This window comes from Panthera uncia, assembly GCF_023721935.1.
Source record: "Panthera uncia isolate 11264 chromosome B2 unlocalized genomic scaffold, Puncia_PCG_1.0 HiC_scaffold_24, whole genome shotgun sequence".
Taxonomy (NCBI): Eukaryota; Metazoa; Chordata; class Mammalia; order Carnivora; family Felidae; genus Panthera; species Panthera uncia.
Genome location: NW_026057580.1, coordinates 65,370,760 through 65,387,178, shown reverse-complemented (window position 1 = coordinate 65,387,178; position 16,419 = coordinate 65,370,760). Strand labels below are relative to the sequence as shown.

Genomic DNA, 16,419 nt, shown 5'->3' with positions numbered 1-16,419 from the left:
GCTTTGGATCATCTGTCCCCCTCTCACTTTGCCCCTCCCCCGCTTGTGTGTGTGCTCTTTCTCAAAAATAAACATTAAAAAAAAAGACATAGGAGCCAACTTGAAGACACTAAGATGTGACAGTTTTAGCTTCAACAATAGTTATACAGTGGATTAAAATCCTTCAGATACATGACTTAATATATATTTTTTAAATGGTCACCTTTGGGAAATGATAGGAAAGCAATTTATTTTATAAACTGGTAAAGGAGAAACAATTATTTGTCTTACCTTTCCTATATGAACTGTATACCTGAATAAGCAAAATTTATATATGAGGGGAGATGTTTCTTTATGATAGTATTCCAACTACTAAATGAAAAAAGAATTAGAATATCACTATTTTACAATCACCATTAAATAACTAAGATCTTCAGAAGAGCAATAACCAGACATTATGTGCCTCTTAAGATTTTGCTAGCCTCTATCCATAGTCTTGTAAGGAGATTGAAAGAGAACACAGACACAAAACAGCATGTGGAATTGCCCCGTGAGTGTGCAATAAGAAGTTCCAGACTGTGGGAAACTCTACAGGTCAGATGGCCTGGATTCTTCCACAAATAAATTATAAGAAAGTGAAGGGCTAAAAGAGGAGCCCATAGTTTAAAAAGAGACTTAAAAGATCTCCTGTTTTTAAAATGCATAAGACTGAACTGAAGTGTCTAGGGAATGCATATTTGGGTGACAAAACTATTTTTAAAAATTTTTTTTTAACATTTTTTTAAATTTATTTTTGAGACAGGGAGAGACAGAGCATGAACAGGGGAGGGTCAGAGAGAGGGCGACACAGAATCTGAAATAGGCTCCAGGCTCTGAGCTGTCAGCACAGAGCCTGACGCGGGCTCGAACTCACGGACCGCGAGATCATGACCTGAGCTGAAGTTGGCTGCCTAACTGACTGAGCCACCCAGGCGCCCCTAAAACTATTTTTTATAATGGAAGGAGATGATTACTTTAAATACCATGATAATGGTGGCTTCTTAGAAGGGAGGCCGGGCACCTGAAAGAGGTTGTAGAATGCTTGCCACATCCTCCCTCTTTATCTGAGTGGGGTCTACCTTCTAGGCATTTTCTACACATGTGTTTTATTTGACATAATCCTTTTTTAAAGCTAAAACTGTTTTTAAAAGTCTTTAATAGTGTTCAAAGATACTAGATAGTTCTAAGTGGGAGAGGAAAAACTAGGAATTTGAGAAAAAAAAATCATTGAACTGTTTCAACATGAGACATATTCTTCCTGAGGATTTAATACACATATTAAATGCTTAGAACATAATTTCATTTTTCCTTAACATTTTTTTAAGATGGATACTGGATATTCATCTTGGATTATGTTTTGCACCTACTTTAGTTTGGGGCTTTCTGCTGACAGCAACATATCCTTATGCTCAAGTATTTCTGTTTATAGCCCATGAACATCGTAAAATTGTATATGAGATCACTCCTAAATGTTTTAATTCCCCTCAGATTTCCAGGGCATATAAACCCTTGGTCAATATTGCTTTGGAAAAGTGAGAAGTTAGATAAGATTATGGATGGCCTTAAAATTCTTTGTTTAGTTTTTGTATTTAACAGGTATTTATTAGTACCTGTGTATGTCACAGAGTAGGGATTCAGTGGTGAACTCAATAAACACAGATCTCTTATCTTCTAATGAACCTTTGCAACTCATAAGGAAAGCTCAGGAAGTTGATACTTGGGACAGGATTGAGAAAACAGCTGATCTGTTATGACCTATGATCATCAGCACAAAAATTACTCCATGAACTTCAAACAACTATTCTTAGGCTGCTAATGACCCCCCTTTTAATTCTGTGAAATTGTCATTGTAGAAAAGAACAGCAATTTCAGAGCAGGATGCTTTCTGTATACTTAAATAACATTAAAATTCAGTTCTTTTTACTTAAGTCTGCTTGCTCCTTATTTTAAAATATAAGGCATCTTCATTTAAATCCTGAGAACCATTTTTACTCCAAAAGAGAGGACATGACCCATGTTTTGAAGATAAAATGGCCATATATTTTTTTTAACTTTTATTTATTTTTGAGAGACAGAGGGAGACAGAGCATGAACAGGGGGAGGGGCAGAGAGAGAAGGAGACACAGAATCTGAAGCAGGCTCCAGGCTCTGAGCCGTCAGCACAGAGCCAGATACGGGGCTAGAACTCACTTAACTGTGAGATCATGACCTGAACCAAAGTCGAATGCTTAACTGACTGAGCCACCCAGGTGCCCCTAAATGACCATATTTTCTTCCACCTCTATTCAAGAGTACTTTTCATTAATTATCTAGTACCTGATAGCTGGTTGCTGTTTCGGTACCGCTGTCTGACTCAAGACTATACCAGCACTTACTAGAGATGCAGATGAAGAGATGTTGCATTTTTATGTTCTGGACATATTTAAAATTGTCATTTTCTAAGGACATGTGATTTTTGTTGTTTTTGCCAGCTGCCTTTGTCATCATTGAAGGGCTAAACCTGAGACTGTCAACTCATATCTTTTGGTACTGGTGAGGTACTGAGTTCTTCTCTAAGTGGATTGATTATGATTTAATGACAACAAGATGACTGGTTGTCCTGTCCAGGAAAAGGAGATCTATTTCTTGAAATTTTCTTGGTGGATAAAAGTTTAATCATTTTTACTAAGTCTTTGACAAGTGGCTTCCTGTAGTTCTTGTGAAGATGAAACACTTAGAGTTCTCTAGGGATTAGTCTGAAAAATGCACATATGTGTGCCAACTATTTTTTCAAAAACTGCAGTCATTTTTTCTACCCCCCACTTTTTTTTTTTTTTTTTTTTTGGACAGGTAATGAAAGCATGGGCTGCTCATGTGACAGCAGTTTGCTCTCAGGATGCCAGTGAACTTGTAAGGAAGCTCGGCGCAGATGACGTAATTGATTACAGATCTGGAAATATGGAAGAGCAGTTGAAATCTTTAAAACCGTATGTATTATTAGAACAATGTTCACACTGGGAAGTAGGAACGAAGACGATCATGCAGGGCTGAATGGTTTGGCGACTTCGCAGTCACGTTGGAATCTCAGAAAAGAATCGATAACAATTCTTGCTCCGTAAGAAGTCATTTGGGTGGCTTCTGTTCTAATTCCAGATGTGATACATATGAGGACAATATTTTGCTTGCATGGCCTTTTGCTAATTTTTTTAAGTTACCTTTTATTGTTGGTTTGTAAGAGGTCTAAAGACAAAATTGGAAGGGTATTCCATTTGGTGGCATCTATCACCACAGGAAAAACGTAGAGAGGTATGGGGAAAATACATGTTTAATGCTAATCATGCTTGCAATGTTTTGGCTTAGTAAAGGCTTCAGAGAAGCAAAGGCAGTAGAAATGTTGGTAGAGTACTGTGGATGTTCTCAGTGCATCTAAATGCCAGGCTGTGGCTTGGTTTAATGTAGCAAACAGGAGCAGATTCAGTGATCCGTTCACACACTGTTGTTCTTGCCTGTCGCTTGGGCAGACGTAGAGAGGGTGCTGATGACTCTGGTCTTCATCTGGCCAAGACAGAACTGCAGCTGAGAACACAGCTAAGGAGCATTTAGAAAGATGTTTTATTGCTTCTTTTTCAAAGGGTTTCCTTCCCTTTTTCTATTAGTTTTTGAAAGCCAGTTATTCTTGTCCACTTTGAGTCGAAGTGCACAGTTGATCCTCGAACAGCACGGGGGCTAGGGGCTACTACATGGCCCCCATGTAGTAGAAAACCTGCGTCTAACTTTTGACTTCCCCAAAACTTAATTATTAAATAGCCTACTGTTGACCAGAAGCCTTACCAGTGACATAGTCAATTACACATTTTGTATATTATGTGTGTGTGTGTGTGTGTGTATATATATATATATATATATATTCATATATTTATTTATATATTTATATATATTTATATATGTTTATATAATATACTGTATTGTTAGAATAAAGTAAGATAAAAGAAAATGTTACTAAGAAAATTAGAAAATAAATTTATGATATGTACTGTATTTATTGAAAAAAAATCTGGGTTCAGCTGGACCTGTGCACCTATTCAAGGGTCAACTGTATTTTCATGGGTTTAAAAAAAAGGGGGGCGCCCTATTGGACACTAGCCTTTCTCAGCTAGCAGTGCCCACTCCCAGCATTCGTGTGGCAGTACGGCCCCGAGGAGCCAGCCAACTCCCTATGCCTTCAACCCTACAGTACCTGCTGTGCCGGGCAGTGTTAAAGCATGTGATAGAGATACAGTGGAGAACAAGACAGGCCCCCACCACTTCCAGGGGGCTCCCGCTCTAGTCGGGGGGTGGGTTTCAATGGCACGTGCTCCTGAGAACACTGATGTAGGGAAAGGAGGGGAAAAACTGAGGGGAAGGAGGCCCTTTTAGGGAGGGGGTTGGGGGGAGTTAAGAAAACCTCTGAGGCATTGGAGCAGAGGCTTTTCAGAGCAAGCCAGGAAAATGGGATTTTTTTTTTTTTTTTTTTTTTTTTTTTTTTTTTTTTTTTTTTTTTTTGTCCCCTGCTATGTCCCTCTACCTGGAACAGAGTAGTAACATATGGTAGGTGCTCACTAAAAATTTGTGTAATGAATTTTTGAGGGAATCTAGGAGAAGAGCACTTGTTCAGGTAGAGATAACAGCAAATATAAAGGCCCCGTGTCAGGAACACACTTGGCATATTTGAGGAATCACACCGTTCCTTGCAGAGATCTTATCAGCTACTTCCTGCCAGTGTGTCAGGACCTAGGTCTCCCTGGGCCTCCAACAGCTGGCTTCTAGACAGTGGAGTTTCAATTGATCTCATGTCTTCTACTGCTCTAGTAATAGCACCATGAGACTGAGTCCAAGGACAGTCCATTCCCCCTATCTACCTTACGTTTTATATACATTGGAATTTGTCACCAGAGAACGGAGAACCTGACAGATGGAAAGCTGGAGCATGCCCAGCCTAGCCCCCAAAAGTACACCACGGTTTGTCCCTCTGCGTTTTTTCACAGTGGTCTTGCTCCTTTTTGGTAAGGGGATCTCTCTAGCTTGCAGATGCCAGACTGTTACTTTGACTTATTTATTTTTTGACAGCTTCAGTTTCAGTTGATCTTTGTGACCTTTGCCTGGAGTTTGGCCTTCGAATCCACCAAGAATGAAATTATTTCTCCTTTCAAATAGCAACTTTTTAGATCAAATCTTAGAATTTTGCAGTTGGACTTGAAATCCTTCAGTCCAACTCTGTCATGTTATAGTTGAGAAACTAGGGGGCAGAGGACTTTGGAGTTTTTGCATGCTCAAGGTTATGCCACTTGAGCAATAATGGGAGAGCTGAGTCCACAGCCTGTCTCTGGACTCCTTTTTCAGGCAGTGCCTATTCTATAATACCAGGCTGCCTTTAAATTTTATTTAAAATAAGTATCATTATGTTTGTCTATTCAAAATTTGGGAATGAAGTAGAAACTTAAACTCATAAAAATAATTTTCTGTTCTTTTCTAATGAGAAGAGTAGTTATCTAGGAAGGTCATTCTCCTATCCTTCGGTTTTTATTTGTCCTTCTTTAATTTGGTTCCATTTGAAAGGCAGGCTCAAGATCCACAAATTTGGCCAAAGCTGGTTTTAGAAGCTTTGATGTTTTATTTCATCCAGATGAATTTAAAAGGGAAAAGGGATTTAAAACGGAATTCATTTATTAACTTGCTTAACTTCTAAGCATGCATTTTCTAAATAGATATCTGTTTATACAGTATTTAAAAGCGTTATTGGGTTTTATCCCCTGTAAGTGGAATGCAGTGATTATAGCAGGTTTAGATCAGCTTTAAGAAGTTGAATATCTATCAGTTCCTAGAGATGCCATAGGACTGGGTTTGGGGGGCATGCTAGAGCACAGTTGAAGACTGAGAGCAGATTGTTGATTTCTCCATACATTGTCCTGATGCTGTGCATGAAGCCAAAACATAACAGTAAATTCCAGAAGATGAAGAGATGGTACACAAGCAGTTTTGATATGGAGGGAATAAAAGCAAATCATTCTATGGGTGAAAACCTTTGCATGCTTTTCTTTCAAGTATTCAAATGCACTAATAAATACTTTGACTTATATTGGATAGATTGCTTTGCAGTTTCCCATAAAGCTTAGGTCAGGGTTTCTCAACCTTGGCAACCTTAGTTTCTGAACTACTGACATTTGGGACTGGGTAATTTGTTGTTGTGAGCAGCTATTCTCTGCATTCTGTGTATATACATCATTCTGGGCCTCTAGGTGCCAGTAGCCCTTCCCACCACTTCCCCTAATTGTGACAACTAAAAATGTCTCTAGACATTGCCTAGTATGTCCTCTGAGGACCAAAATTGCCTTTGGTTGAGAACCACTTATTTAAGTCATTCTTAAAGTATTAGAAAAATGGTATGATTTTACGACAAAGAATTAGCCACATTTGACTTATCTTGGTGGGGGGGGTGGCGGGAGTCAGAGCAGATTAGTGGGTGTGCCCTTTTCTCCTTTGTCAAAGCAGCCCCGCCTCTGCTGGATGGCATGCTGCAGTGAGGTTTGTGCGCTGTCGCTGAAATAGACCCTATAGCTGATTGGCAGTGGGAATGAAGGGGAATAGAGCTGTAGGTAAAGACTAACAAGGATGTTTTGATTTTATTTTATTTTTTTCTGTCCAGGTTTGATTTCATTCTTGATAATGTTGGTGGATCCACTGAAACGTGGGCTCTAAATTTTCTCAAGAAATGGTCAGGAGCCACGTATGTGACTTTGGTGACTCCTTTTCTCCTGAACATGGACCGATTGGGCATAGCAGACGGCATGTTGCAGACAGGAGTCACCATGGGTTCTAAGACGTTAAAGGTAGGGAGGACAGTCTTGGTTGATGTGAGCAAGCAGGCGCCTCATGCTTCTGGGAATTGGCTTCCACCTAGCCTTTTTTTTTTTTTTCCGTCTTGGAGGCAGCATGGCACAGCAGCTGATCAGATTCACATTCTGGACTCCACTCAATAGCTGTGTAACCTGCAAGTTACTTATGTCACTAAGCCCCAATGTCTTTACCTGTAAGATTAAACTAATAGGGTAAGGTATCTACCTTACCACGTGTTGTAAGGAGTAAGTGAGATAATCCATGTAAAGAACTTGGCAAAATGCCTAGTATATACAACACTCTTATTAAATGTTAACCTTTGTTATTAGCTATTATTACCTTCCGTGATCCCATTTGATATACCCTCTGCTCACTGTTATTAAACGTTAACCTTTATTATTAGCTATTATTACCTTTCGTCATTCCATCTGATACACCCTCTGCTTCCTTCTTGCCTATACGTGTTGGCCTTCTGTCTGTTTCACCAGTCTTAATCCATGCAGGCTCTTGTATATGAGGGGGGAAGCTTCATTAAGACTGTGTAGAGCTGGTTGTGTCCAGGGTAGTAGCACTGGGTTATGCCGGTGATTTCTAGACTGGAGCTTTCAGACCCGTAGAGGTCTGTGGGCATTTTTTTGAATTTCAAAAACCTGAAGGAAGTTGTGTTCTTACTTTAGTGAGACCACAAAGGCAAATAGAACCATGATGCTTTTTCTGGAATTATATCAGCTTGTCCTAACACTGCACATCCCATGTGAATCAGGTAACTCTAGCTATTGATTACATTCTGGTCATTTCTGAGACTTGATTAGTCAGCCTGGCTCTGTCACTGAGGCCACTGTTATCAGAGCCATAAGAAGCTTTCTCACCCAATGGAACAAATCCAGTGTGTGGTGGGCCTTGAGGTTTAGTGCCCAGCAACCCTAGCTGCAGGACTGATGGCCGAGCTTGAGAGGGTGCTCCCTACTTAACATGATAGCATGTTGTCCTCACAGTGGGGACAGGCCTATATAGTGTCATGGTACCCGTTCTTGGTAATTCTAGATCAATGGCTTAAGGCTTAAAATCTGAATTAATATTGACATGGTGTAAGTGATAGGAGAAAAAAAGATAAATTCTATTTTTATTAATCAGACAAAATACTTCAGACTCAGGAAAAAGGCAGTAGAAGGCTGTGAGTCGTCATGCCAGGCTAACAAACACCGACCCATATTTAAGGAATGAGTGGCTCAAGGACCATCTTTAGCTTCTTCTTTATTCTTGAAATTAATTTGGGACATTTTAAGAGTGAACTTCAGGACTTTGGCCTCTTGAATTCTGTGTAGTAACTAAATAGGTAGAGGTATTAACTAAGGGCTATGACCATGGAGTAGGAGGCCTGTGTGTGTGTAGTGTGAACAAATGAGGCTCTGGACTCAGGCTCCTTCATTTTCACCTGATTCAGGCGGTGGCCGGAAACGGCGTCCGTGCACTACTTTGGTACATGGAGAAAAGAATCTTAGCTGTCGTCATCTCTTCTTTCTCCTTTCACAAAACCCAGGCTTTCCAAGTGGTTTCAAGATAGAAGTTAAACTTTTCTGTAAGATTCCACAGTTTGTACTTGAGTGAGACCTCTTACAAGCTAGCCTTCTGAGTGGTCCTCTGAGAGTAACACAAGCACTTTCTCTTTCCTCCTACTTGAAAGAGGATAGTGGTGATCTCCTGTGAAAACCTTTTAAGTAGTTTCTGATGTCCTCCTGAGAATGTGCACGGTTAAAGCCTCATTGTAATGCTCCAGACTCCTGCCTGCTTTGGTTTACTTTCTCCTATAATGGCCTGGAAAAAATACACAGACCCCTTAGAGCACAGTATAAAAATTCTGCTGTAGCAGACCAAAAAGTTTCAATTTACAGGACAACGTGCTAGAAAGAATTATAGACATGAATTTTTGACCGCTGTAGTTCTTCTTTAAAACCCTCAACAGTTACCAGAATGTTTTAATTGTCTGAGGCCAGGCCTTAGGGAGAAGTACAGGAACGGGTCTTTTGTGATTGTAGTTAACTGGGCCTTCTGTAAATTTGGGATGGTCTCAGTGCCTTCAAATGGTACTTTTTTTTTCCTTCTCTTTAACTACATTTGCCTAGACCAGTGCCTCACAACTTCTTTCATGCTGTGACACCTGTAGAAAATTATTAGTGTTTGAATAGATATTGCGTTTGTTCTGGGCCAAGAGCAAACTACCTGGAGACGTGTGCCAGCCTGGGCTCTGCCTTGCAACCTTGAGGGCTGAGGTGACTCAATCTCGTCATGCCTAAGATTGGCTTTGTTTGCATCCTGTGGTCCTGGGATAATTATTATTGATGACTCATTGAACTCTCAGAATTGTTCCAGGTTAGGTAATAAATTACAGGGTCATTCATCCAAACCAGTAAGCCATTCCGGGTACAACCATTGCAAAGCTCTGCCCAGACAGCAGCTTGCTTTTATCTGTCTTTCTATAATCTTTTTTTAAATTTTATTTTTTAAAATTTACATCCAAATTAGTTAGCATATAGTGCAACAATGATTTCAGGAGTAGATTCCTTCATGCCCCTTACCCATTTAGCCCATCCCCCCTCCCACAAGCCCTCCAGTAACCCTCAGTTTGTTCTCCATATTTATGAGTCTCTTCTGTTTTGTCCCCCTCCGCATTTTTATATTATTTTTGTTTCTCTTCCCTTATGTTCATCTGTTTTGTTGTCTTTCTATAATCTTAAACTCTGATTTGTTATTGCCACAATCTTTCCTCAATAAAGTTTGCTTTCAGCACTAGATAAGTATTTATTGAATAATAAATATAAATATTTATGCATATGATACCTTCTGCGTATCAGGCACTTTACATTCATTCTCATTTAATCCTTCCAACAACCATGTGAGCAAGGTATCGCCATTCTTTAGTCCAGGAAACTGGCTGACCTGTGTTTAGCTTGACCTAAATAACACAACTGTTAAGTGCCTGAGCTAAAGGAGCAGGGGAGTCCCATTGCACTTGACAATCTCATGCCATGGTAGTAGCTTCTGGCATGCTGAGGAAATGTGAGACAGAGGCCGTTGCGGGGAGGGAGATAGCATGGTGCTGGCTAATCCTGTAAGTACCTCTGGATGGCTCTCATCTAATGAAGTTGAATTGGGCAGGTCATTGAGGTATGTATCATAGAGAACCTCAGTTCACTTGTTATTTTGATAATGGCCTACCTTACCTTTGACATAAAGAATAACAATTAAAAGTGGGGGTTTGGCACTAAAGTGATCACAAACCCTCTGGGTAGAAGAATTTTCCTTATTTTTATCTGGGGATGTATTGTCCCATAATCGATTAGGTGGCTTGGGACTTGTTATAACTGTAGGGGGAGACCTAACCGTGATGTATAATGAACTTTACGCTTTGTTTTGCCCTTAAAGCTGTCCTGTTCCTCTCAGAGCCAGAAAACTATCTGTGATTGGATTTCTTGTCTAAGATTATATTTTGGTGCCTTATTGCCCCTTAAGCATTCTTGAATTAGGTTTAAAAGCTCTTCTCTGTTGCCTCTGGGCTTTATTTAAACCCTAGTAGGGAAAGCGTAGAGGTCTTAGGCCCTAATTTCTCCTAAGGAAAAAATTGAGTGTGTAAGATTATTTAGACTATCATTTTAAGGACAGCTTTCCTGTGCTTACTTGCTTGTCATTCACAATTTAGCAAAAAAGCCTATGTTCACGTGGATACAGTTTGTTCATTCATTAATTTATTAAACATTAATGGAGCATCCATTCTCCATCAGTCACTGTGCTGTGGTGTTGGGCACACAGCTCACTGATTCAAAATGAATAGGAAATCAGTCTGTCTTAGTCATCCAGAAAATACTCTTCCCTAAATTTGCATTTAGTCAGATTGTATCCTTTCCTATATTTGACGTGTTTGCTTTTCTCCTTTTCAGCATTTTTGGCAAGGAGTCCATTATCGCTGGGCTTTTTTCATGGCCAGTGGTCTATATCTAGATGACATCGCAAAACTGGTGGATGAGGGAAAGGTACGTATTGCTAGAGCATCCCCTGGCATCTCCGTGACCTGCCCGCCAAGCCTGGTCACTGGGAATGCTCCAGGGGTAGGCATGGTCTGTGCACATTCTGCTTTTACGTGGCCACGTGTAAGTGCCATATTTTTGGTTCTGTCTCCATGGGAATTACAGATCTAGACTGCTACATTTAAAAAACAGCGACACAATCTGGTTCAGCCCCCTTAGTTTACAGGTGAAGAGGCAGGCCCAGAGAGGATATGTGATTTTCTCAGAGACAGTTAGATGGTTAGGAGAGCTGGAATCTACAGCGAGGCTAATAGTATTTTGGTAATGGTACTGAAAAGATGGCACCACACAGGTCATCTGTGCACACACTTGGGAGTTGACAGTAGCACTGCTCTGGAGCTTCTATAGTCCAAGGGTGAGGCTGCTCTGGAGGTAAGCAGATTCCCAGATGAGCCAGGTGAACAAATACTGTGGAATCTCCACCCTAAGAGAACTGGACCAGAAGTCAGGTCCCAGGTCTCCTGTTCCCCAGCTAGTGTCACATGCTCAAAGGGCAAATAGCGGTATGTCTGAGGGTCAGTGGGCAGGACATCTGTGAGGACTGGTGGGGATTTTGGTGGGGACCACCGGTTGATGGTTCTGACTGCTTGCGTCTGTCCTGCATGGACTCTGGTGAAAGACTCCTGCTTCTAGTCAGATCATCCCTGTTTGGGTGTCCGAGGCCTTTTAGGACAGCTGTGGGTTCAAAGGTTCCTCATCTACCACTGTTTATTTTGAGTTTTCACATGATCTTAACAGCTCTGACATTCTCTCTCTGGAAGAATAACCTGGAAGGAAAATTCATATTCTGGTGCTGATGTTTATGATTTTATTGAGAGACTATATGAAATTATAGGGTAGAGACCTTTATATACCCTAGATGGTTGCGTGAGGTCATAGGTAAAATGATTTTCATTTTACAGATGAGAAAACTGGCTCAGAGAGATAAAGGCACATGTTTAAGTTTGCAGAAGTGGGACCAGAAGGCACACTTCCTGACTCCCAGTCCTGTGCTTTTCCTTCTCCGTCATTCAGCTGCATCCTTAGTGCTTGAAGCTGATCTGGGACCTTAGCTTAAGTTGTCTCGTTCTTGTCACTTTAAAATGGGCAGGGAAAAATGATGGAGCAGGACCAGCTTTACACTGTATGATCCATGCTGGGCCATTTGGAAGGAGCCCCTCAAGATGGGCTTTCTTGTGCTGGTACCTGCACACCACTTTGATTTTGATGTGCTTTGATTTTGGAAAAGAATGATTTTAGGACCTACTGGTTAATTTTTGTGCATTTAGTTTTTTTATTCTGTTATAGCCATGGAACTATATGATAGAAAATGCCCTGCTACTGTTTCCCAGATTCTGTGGTTTCAAGATTACTTGCCTTTTCTCGGACTTCTAAGTCTTTGTGTGTCCTGGGTGGATGGTCTCAGCCTTATGACTGTATGTAAGTGCCTCTTGGTAGGGTTCTTCCCATATCCCGCAAGGATGCTTATTGCTAGGAAGAAGGAAATGAACAGTCATTAAATAATGTGGCCCATAGTTTTACACAGTCTTTCATGTGATTGGAGCCCCATTATTAGAGGGGTCCCCGTCCTCCAAAAGTGTACTGTACGGTTGTGCTTGTCCCAGTATCTGCGCCAGGCTGTCCACGTGCTTACCATTGCTTTTTTGTAGTCAAAATATTGTGGCTCCCCCTTTTTCTCTCTACCTGGAAATTACTATTTATGCAACAGAGAAGAGAGGTGATTTGTGTATATGTAACTATTCAATTTGGCAGATAACTGGTAGAATGGCTAAAAGAGGACAAGGTAGAAATAAAGATGCCCTTGATGTGTCCTCAAACGAGGGTGAGTGAGGAAATATTCTTTTGGCTTTTGATTCTTCTCTCTCCTGACCAGCGTTATTTGGGCTCAGGAGTCATTTCTGACAGTGAAGGACTCTGGAACTGTGGAAGTTGGTTTGTGACATTGGGTGCCGTGACGGGGTCAGCTGTGTTCTTGTGCATCCTGCATCACTCTGGGTGTGAGAGGGTGCCTGTCCATGCCGGGAAATTGGAGCAGGTAACAGAGCACACCTACTTCTGTATTGTGTGGTTAGTGGAGAGTATTAAATTGAATGAGGACATTGAAGTTCTTCCAAGCTTTGGCTGAGCGTTTGGTGAATCTCATTGGCAGGTATCTGATAGAGGGACTGTAATTATTTTTTGACAGTGTGAAGCCATGAACCAAAAGAACCTGTCTTTTTAAAATACTTCTAAGTGTTTGAATACATAATACATTTACAAGGTTCAAAATCCGAAAGGTAGGAAAAGTTACTTCATGAAATCTTCCTTTGACTGCTTTTCCTCAGTCACTGAGATTGTCCTTGTCAGATACAGCCATTGTTACCAGTTTCTTGGGTATTCCAAAGATGTACCGTGTATCGACAGAGTGATAGAAAAGAATGATTTGTAATTACCACACTGAGCGTAACAGACTGCTACTGATATTGTGCTTTATGCCTTACAGTTATTTTGCATATTTTTCCTAAATACAATAAACATTTCTTGTTTTATATTATCCAGCGAGCTTTTTTGGGTTAGCATGCTCAAAGATTAGAAGTAGGAAAACCTAGCACGTGTCTAGTTTATTGTCTTCACCCCACCCCCTCATCCTGCCACTGTGTCTCATTGAAGAGAGAGGCCCCAAGAGATTATGTGACATGTTCAAGGGCCCAAGTCTCTTGACCTCCAGGACCATTCCTTCAACCACCCTTTGCTGTCAGTAATAGTTAAAAATCAATCAATCAATTTCTCATATAGTCTTCGTTGTTTTCTGCTTGTTCAAATAGTCATCTAAACACTTAGATAGGTGGTTTGAATTGTATCAACAAAGTCTTTCTGTATTTTTCAGTGTCTTTCAGGCCAGCAAGGAGGTTTTAAGGCAGATTTTTTAGACTGTAGTCAGCTATTGATAAGAATGACTATGCTTTCAGGAAATATATATATATGTATGTATGTATGTATTTGCTTGTGTATGCATTTATTCATTTCCTATTTGCTGCTGTAACAAATTGCTATAAATGTAGTGGCTTGAAACCACACGAACTTACTATCTTGTAGTTCTAGAGGCCAGAAGTCTAAAATGGGTCAGCAGGGCAGTGTTTCTTTTGGAGACAGGCTGCAGGGGAGAATCTGTTCCCTTGCCTTCTTCAGCTTCTAGAGGCCACCTGTATTTCTTGGCTCAGTCTTGCATCACTTTGACTTCCACTTCCGTCATCCTGTCTCCCTCTGACTAACTGTCCTGCCTCCCTTTTCTAATGGCCCTTGTGATTACATTTGGCCCATCCAGATAATCCTGCCCATCTCAAGATCCTGAACTTAATCATGTCCTTGAAGCCCCTTTTGTCCTGTAAGTGATGATATTCACAGGTTTAGGGGCTTAGAATGTGGACATCTTTGGAAACCACTATTCTACCTATAGTGCATAAAGTATCTCAAAAGATATGAAAAAACTTGAAATATTGGTTGCCTTGGAGGAGGAGAACTAGATGGCTGGGGCTGAAGTGTGGAAGGGAGATTTTTCTTTGTACCCTTTGATCTTTTTAACTATGTTTATCTGCACACATGTAGTTACTAAAGTTCTTTGATGTCATGTACTTAACATTCACAGATTTGTTTAAGATCCTAGGTGACCAGCCAAGCTTCTTGACTGAGCAGTGAAAGAGATATCTCAGTTTATTTCTTTATTTTAGTTAGCATTAGAATAGTTCCTATATAACTTATTAAAATTTAATTCAGAACATTTACTGAGGGCCCACTAGTTTTACCTAGTAGGGTATGGAAATATGTGTTGGCCATGTTGAGTTACCTTCTGAACAATGATGTCCACTGGAACTTTCTGCAGTAATTGAAATGTTCTCTGCCTGCACTGTCCAATATGGTAGCCAGTAGCCACATGTGGGAATTGAACACTTGAAATGTGGCTAATCCTTCTGAGGGACTGGATTTTTCATTTTATTTACCTTTGATTACTTTAAATAGCCACATGCAGCTAGATGTTACCATGTTGGACGGTGCAGCTTTAGAGAAAAATGTAATAAGTTCTGAGGCAAGCAATTTCCCAGACCTTTCTTGAGATCTGTGGCCTTAGTTTAGCAAGGAATTACATTTTAAAACTTTAAGCTTCTTGTTTGCAACTGGATTTTTTCCCTCCATGGAGAGGATGTCATGATTAGGGATGGAATCCTGAGGACTGCTAGGAGAGAGTTCTCTTGCTGGAGAGGACAGGTACCTCATGGATCCCATCACCCTGCTGTTATTGCAGTCTTTCTAATGCAGCTGATTGTTTCTGTGGAGAAACGTAGGCCAAGTTTCTCCTCTTCTGGCTGGAAGGATTGCCTTTTCCAGGGGGACCTAGGGACAAGTCCTGGATACTTTCCAACATGGGAGCATTTACTCCTTTGGAGTGCACCCTCCATTAACCCTCCCCCACCCCCTTCTTACCACCTTTCTTCCTGCTTTGAGTTTTCTGGGACCCGAAAGTTCCAGAAATAGCCAGTCCAAGCAAAGCCCACTTCTTCCTTTTGTCTTCTTCATGTCTCCTTAGTTCAAGTCCCCTTCTACCTGGGAATATGGAATTTATCTAGAGGTTGCAGGGGCATACCTGTCTAAGAGTAGTGCTGGAACTGTGGCCCTGCTGCCCCTGCCTCCGGTCCCTGGTGCCGCACAGGTGTGTGGACTTGGATTTAGGCCAGGAGCCCTTAGGTCTCCCTTGTGTCTGTCATCTGTTCGTCTCTCTTCACACACCTCGCCCTCTGAGATCTGCAGTTTCTGTGCCCAGTGGAGGCTGAGGTCGAGGGCTCAGGAAGAGGTGGCTGGACTGTGGCTCACGCCCCCCTCCCCAGACTGCACCCGTGCCATGCAGGATGCAGGACCCTCACTTTGGCTCCTGTGCTAAAAGCTCTGACCTGCATTAGCACTTAACCACTTGCACTCCGCTTTCCTAATCTATCCAACAGGCTCGCTCAGATATTTAGGTCCCTTTTAAGCTCTACCGTTGTGTATTTTAAGCTCTACTGTTGTGAAAATGGGGATTGAGGGGATACCTCTCTGCCTACTGTTCTGCCTGCAGAGATGGTGTCCTCCCTCCACCAGCTCTCCTGCAAAGGGTTTCTCTTTCCTCTTCCCCTCAAGGGGCGGAGAGTTTCTGCCTCGGAGACAAGGAGGCTTGCCCGGCAGCTGCAAGCAACAATATTCCGAGGCCATGCCAGGCAGTTGAGGTTCCCATCGTCCCTGTGTTCTCACAGAAGGGATGTCAGGCAGCAGGTGCCAAGTCCTGGGGTCTGGCTTTTACAGCCTTTGTGTAAGAAAGGTAAGGCACAACCAGGAGGGCCTGACTTTGGGTCCAAGACGGAATGAACGCTGCTGCCATGAGCGTCTCCCAGTCATCTGCCAGCCCCGTGCATCTGCGTAGCGGGAAGTGTGGTGTGAACCCACCCGCTTTATAACAAGG

The 16,419-nt window shown here is 41.5% G+C and overlaps 1 protein-coding gene across 2 annotated transcripts in view; it reads left to right on the top strand.

The window, feature by feature from the left end:
- The window catches only part of RTN4IP1 (reticulon 4 interacting protein 1), a 50,965-nt gene that overhangs the window by 29,217 nt on the left and 5,329 nt on the right, over nucleotides 1-16,419 (top strand). The window contains exons 6-9 of one of the 2 annotated variants that reach the window (XM_049654084.1): nucleotides 2,848-2,984; nucleotides 6,680-6,863; nucleotides 10,806-10,898; nucleotides 16,101-16,361. In XM_049654084.1, coding sequence (XP_049510041.1) covers nucleotides 2,848-2,984; nucleotides 6,680-6,863; nucleotides 10,806-10,898; nucleotides 16,101-16,325 — 639 coding nt within the window. In that variant the 3' untranslated portion in view covers nucleotides 16,326-16,361. Of the gene's footprint in view, nucleotides 1-2,847; nucleotides 2,985-6,679; nucleotides 6,864-10,805; nucleotides 10,899-16,100; nucleotides 16,362-16,419 lie in introns of those variants that run through there. The other variant, XM_049654085.1, reaches the window with a different exon arrangement.